Source organism: Phalacrocorax carbo, chromosome 2, assembly GCF_963921805.1.
Source record: "Phalacrocorax carbo chromosome 2, bPhaCar2.1, whole genome shotgun sequence".
NCBI classification, from domain to species: Eukaryota; Metazoa; Chordata; class Aves; order Suliformes; family Phalacrocoracidae; genus Phalacrocorax; species Phalacrocorax carbo.
In genome coordinates this window covers 146,482,489-146,488,488 of record NC_087514.1, presented here as the reverse complement: position 1 = coordinate 146,488,488, position 6,000 = coordinate 146,482,489, and the positions used below count along the sequence as shown (strand labels likewise).

Genomic DNA, 6,000 nt, shown 5'->3' with positions numbered 1-6,000 from the left:
TAAAATTCCTTATATTTTTCTATCCCTTGAAAAACATGTAGTTCTTTGCATTATTTTGCTGCACGCATTCCTTTTCTATATTTTTGGAATGAAGTAAAAGCAGTATTGCAATAATTTCAAAAGAAAAAATTCCGTATTTTGTAACTGTTATATACATAGAAATATGACATCATACAATTTCCCCCTGCTCTCTGAAAAGAAAGCATGTATCGTAAATATTTGTGTAATAGCATACCTCCATCTATGCATTCTGGGGTGAAAGAAATATCATCAAGAGCAAATTCTGTGGGTTCACTCCACCCTACTTCAGCTTCGAAGGCAACTCTGAAAGGTCTGTTACTGGTGAGGACAACATTTGCATACATCCATTTGTTTTCTTCATTTCTACTAGAAGACCACATAAGAATAACCATCCCGTGTTCTTCAACTGTGTATACCTGTTGACAATAAAACCAAAGAGATGCAACTGAATCAGCATTAAGCAACAGAGGAGAGCAGCCAGCTGGAGTAACATAGTCCAAGCCCAGTAGTGCATCTACCTGTCTGGGTAGTACCAGACCTTTTGTATATGGTTCAAACCCACACCTTATTGGTGATGACCAAATGTTACTGAATACTTTTTCTAATGTTAGTTTAGCTAATTCAAAAGCTACTATGAAAAGAAAAGAAAATGAAAAGAACTGCTAATACAATCACTAAATGGAAAACTACAGACAGTTTTGGCCTGATTTGTAGAAGTTAAAGATTAAAGACCCAACTCCAAATTCATCCAAATGAAGAAAAGACTGAGCAGGATCTTGAAAATATGCTTTCATCTCTAAAAGGTGATGTGCTTATAGTTGATAGTTGATAGACTGGGTGAAGATTTGGGATATAAGTAAAACACTTAGCATCTAGGCAGTTAAGTCTATTGTCCAGCACAAGCAATTTATAATACAGTGTTTCAGGCAGTCACAGTACATTAGGTCAAGCGTATTTAGCAAAACCATAAATAAAAAACAAAGTCATCAAATAGTGAAAGCAATAAGAATGACAATGAATGAATTCACAATTAAAGAACAACCAAGGAATTCATGCCAAACACAAGAAAGTCTGGAGATTATGCATGTAGTTGCTCTTCCCACTCAAGTGTCCAAAATCCTTATACAATCTAAACCAGATTAGAAATAATAAAAAAGGATGCTAGTAGTGAAAGCAAGCATACTCTAGCCATTCCAGATAACTAGTTCTTTAAGGGACTGAATATTTTAGTCATTATCCCCTCCTCATCACTTTCAACACCATCCTTTTCTTAAGACTTTAGACTAATTTCCCAATGACCCATGGGTTCATGTTCCCACCTGAGTGCCCCAGTTTAGTGATGGAACACAAAACCTGAGACCCAAGAAAGTTATAAACTTAAACCCATACTAATGATCTGTATAACTACATAACTTTTCCTCTCCCAGTCAACCTGGTGGGAAAAATAAGCTAAAACCCCAAATGGCACTGAGAGCCACATACAGTGTAGAAGTTGGTGTATTGATTAAAATATCTCTGATGCTTGGACACTCTTGTAAGTTATTTCATTTTTGAAGGAGAAGACCATCAAGAAGACTGACATACAATAATCCAAATCAGGTCCTAATTTAGATGTTCAGTTACAGGACTGTGTAACAGCACTATCCAGTGTCATTGTCTTCTTAAAAGCATGCATCTTGCAGGGCTAAAAGGGCAGGTGTTGAGAAGAAATAGCTGATTTAACCCATAAAAAAAAAAAAAAAGAAAAAATGTGTGTAATCATATTATAAGTCTCTAAGGCTTTAGTAAGTTGAAACCTTAAATTAGAGCAACTCTACATGTGAGGTCAGGACTGTTATAACACCTGTATGTGTCACTGGAACCATTCACTGTTTTACCAATCATGAAATATAACAACCTCAGTGATCTAGAATTTTACAGTGCATAATAGTGTTAGTATGATTTTAGCCTTTAATGTATCATGCAGTGGTATTTTCTACTTTTTGAAGGTTAATATTGGGATAATCTCACTTTCAATATATCTCATTGAAAAGTCTAACAGCTGTGCAAATAACTCTGTTGGGGAAAGGGGAAGAATCAAAAGCATTTGAAGACAATACTAGTATCTTTTTTAACAGGAGAGTTAAAGACTGGCCCATTGTTTAAAAATCAGATTATTTTTTCCATTGCTTTCTGTGGGGTTAGTGGGAGAAGTTTTCCATGGTAAAATTTTCAAAGCATGCTGCCTGCTTGAGCAGTTCTGTCTATGTACAGAGAAACCACATCATGACCGTAACAAGCTGGTCTCAGATGGAGTGTGAAGTCATTCTGTGTACATACAGATCAACCGTGCAGCTCAAGCTCAGTAAAAACAATCCATCGTGAAACCTGCAGTATATATGCTGGCCAATGGCTCTGGGGTGGCAGCAAGTCAAACTGGGTCTAAAATGCAACATTTTGATGACATCAGCTTCTGTTCTTATAGAGGTAAGGTAATTTTATATGTTTTGTCTGTCTTGTCTTTGAGATTTAACTTATTTACCATAGAGAAAGGGCATGCAGATAAGTCATTATTATGGATGAGTTGATGTTTTTTTAATTTCTGTGGCTGTATCTTCAGTTAGGTTTGACTAAAGTTTAAATCTGTTGTATGGTTTCTATTAACAAGTGCATAGGTAACCTGTGGAAACTGATAGCATTTAGTGTAAATCTCTAAACCTGTACATTGGAAATCCCAGGTGAGCTCCCAGCTCTGCTTCATTTCTCATGTGCATTTCTGAGGAAATCCTTCAGTCCCACTTTCTGCCAAAGTACCCCTGAATACTTTTACTTCACTTCTCCAAGTTTTTATCTATCTATAACTAAGTCAGGAAAGGGTCTGTGTTCTTATGGATCTTCAAAAAATTTTAACTGAAATTTCTAAAAGAATAATGCCTAATTTAAAATATATGCTATGTTAAATGAGATTACAATGGAGTTCAGAAAAATAGGAAGCCCAAAGAATCTGTTCCTTCAGCTGAGGATACAGATCTTATTCTCTCAGAGATTTTGCCTGCAGAAAGTGAAGAAACAATTATAAGATGTAATACTGTATTCTTTGCTGAGGTTACCCATGCAACTGAAGCATCTTCTGGGTCTCTGTATGTATAGAGCCCTGGAGAGCTACAGCTGTGTGGTACTTAGTGCCTCCAGAGACTCCAATACCTCCCCACACAGCATCCTGTGAATTGTGTACAAGCTAGCCTGGTAGTGGAAATAATTTAATATGTGAAAGAGGAAAAAGCTAGCAAGATGAATCCCACTTTATGGCACATAATGAAAACAAACAAACAAACAAACAAAACCCAAAAAACCCAAACCAAAACAGTAGCAAAGTCCCATTGAACAACTCTATCTATCAGTCTGGGAGATCGTTCTCCAGCTAATACCGATCTAGTTGTGAGCTAAATCCCTTCATTTTAATTTAAAAGTAATAAGTATGCATTCTACTAACTAGTCATTATATCTGTCTATTCCTAATTCTGTGTTGACACCATTGCTAGATCACACACACAGGATTGAAATCACAAAGAATGGAACCAACAGAAATAGAGCTATCACTTTGTTCACGGCAGAGTGAAAAGCTCAGGAGGGAAGATACCCAATACACACTTCACAGTGATTTTAAGAAGAGTTTAGTGTGACAATCTGCATGAGATGAATGCGTGAGTGAAGCTTTTATACTTGCTTCTTGGTCTTTCTCCAAGGTGCCTTTGCCAGCTGGTTCATTTGTAGTCCATATGTGAACAGCATTCTTTAGCTAATCCCATTTCCCTGCCTTAAAATCATGACTCAGTTCTAATTCTTCACAGCATGTCCTGTGTGTTAGACACTGCTGAATCCTTTGTTCAACTTGTATTTCATTTTGGGGATGGGGAAAGTGCGTGTACTTTTGAAGGTCATGAAACATAAACTGTTATTTTCTACTTAGTCATCAGCAGTTACAACTCATGTGGCTGCTCTGTACCTCATGCTGACTTTTCAAGATAACATATTATCTTCCTGATCTTTCCTGACTCCAGCAGTTGGCATGCTGGAAGGTACTATGTTCCATCTGGAAGGTTAATTAACTGACTAATAACCAAGAAGCCAATGCAGATCTGAAGGGTGCATAATAAGAGGTGTGTTCTCCCATCATTCCCAACATACAGTCTTTAATCACCAGCCAAGGGAGCAAGAAAATCTTGTGAAACACAACCTGTATTTTCACTTCACTAGGCACCAGAGGCTTGTGCCAGCTGAGGAAACTTCCCACTGACTCCAGTGAATGATGATACTATGTTTTCTGCTCTTAAGACCATGCCTTTGAACTCACGTTCCTTAGCAGTCATAATTGCACATCTTCCAGGGGCTGAAGCTACACCAGAGGCAAACTGAAATTGTTTCTTTAAAGCTCGCAAATCAGATTAGCAAAATTGTATCACAATTCACTGTCACAATAAACTCTTTAAAAAGTTTTCTACCTGTTTTCTAGTTATTTCTTCAAACATGAGTTTAAAATAATGAAAAACTTAGTCATTTTTAGTAAAATTGACCTGACCTATACCAAAATTTGCTATACCTTAGTTCTGTTAGTATCAACAAATACCAAGGCAGAAAACTGATATATTAGAATTATTCTATCACATCAGGAATTAATTTTAGTTTTAATTCTAAATTGTATGGCAAACTCCTGAAGTAAACAGAGACAGAATGCTGAAGCTTAATGAAAGCTGAATGTTTTCTATCTCTTTGACAGATGACCAATAGGATCCCCATTGAAATGAAACAGATGTGAAAATCACTGCTGAAACTTCTCCCCTGCTCCATCAAACGTAACCGAATAGTTATAAAAATATAGAGATGCCTTTTTTAAATTTACATTTGCAGAATAATGCAGTTAAAATTGTTTATATTAGGAGATGTTCTTGTTCAGAGTATATTAATTGAAATACTAGACCAGTCATGTATTTAGATTTAGTGCTAAATAACGCACCTCTCAAAGTCTGTTACTGTGTACTCCTAAGGAAAGCTAGTGGTTTTGTATCTAATCATTATGAAGCAACTTTTTTCTCCTGTTGGCTAACAGTTGACTGATGTCCTGAAGCACCATTATTCAAATCTATTTTAAATAGCATCCATTCCATGTTAATGCAAGAGTTGCTGTAAACATTGTGTCTTTTTTAAAGATACTAGTAGCGTATGCTTTTGGTTTCCCTGTGAACAAATTATACAGTTTATGACAATAGAATTCTGCAACTGAAATGTGCATTGCAAATACAAAAGAGAAGCACTTTTAATCCTTTTTTTTCTCTATTCTCAGTGACTAGTTCCTTTTCTGGGTAGAGATAAGATTATTCCCATAACTTCTCATTATTTTGTGTAGTTTTACCACATCTACTTCCTATACTAAGACTTCTTTCATTTTTATCTTTTTTTTTTTACAGATCCCCTGTATGTCATTTTAATCACGCTTATCAGTATGTTCTACCTCTGCAGTCTTTTTTTTTTTAATTCAGACTTGGCCAGATAGCTGTATTTCAGATAATAGCTATAACATCAGCTTTTGTACCGATGATATTATATTCTAACACATTATTCAGACTTCCTATTACAGTTTGACTTTTTTCACCTTCAGTGCAACCTGAACAAAAATCTTCACTGAGCTGTTGCTTTTGAAGTCTTGGGCTGTTGGTTTTGTTGTTCCTCTTTTTTGTTCTTTTAGGTTTCTTTTTTTTTCTTTCACTTAAATGGTTACTGTTAATTTATATTCTTGATGTAATAACAGCAGCAGTTGATGTTAAAATAGATTATTAGTTTGATAGAAAAAAGCAAAATGTCCATAAGGGTAAACCGGGATGATAATTCCTTGCTGAATACTTCAATCTGTTACAAATATTGTTATATGTTTCTATGTAAAGAGTACATGTTGCAAAGCCATAAACAGGGAACCTTATTTATATGTGGGAGTAAGACATTTCT

General features: G+C 35.7%; 1 protein-coding gene across 1 annotated transcript in view; it reads right to left on the bottom strand.

Moving 5' to 3' along the window:
* MALRD1 (MAM and LDL receptor class A domain containing 1) overlaps positions 1-6,000 on the bottom strand; it is a 314,254-nt gene that overhangs the window by 72,406 nt on the left and 235,848 nt on the right. The window contains exon 34 of the mRNA XM_064441822.1: positions 236-437. Within this exon, the coding sequence (XP_064297892.1) occupies positions 236-437 (202 nt within the window). The remainder of the gene's footprint in view (positions 1-235; positions 438-6,000) is intronic.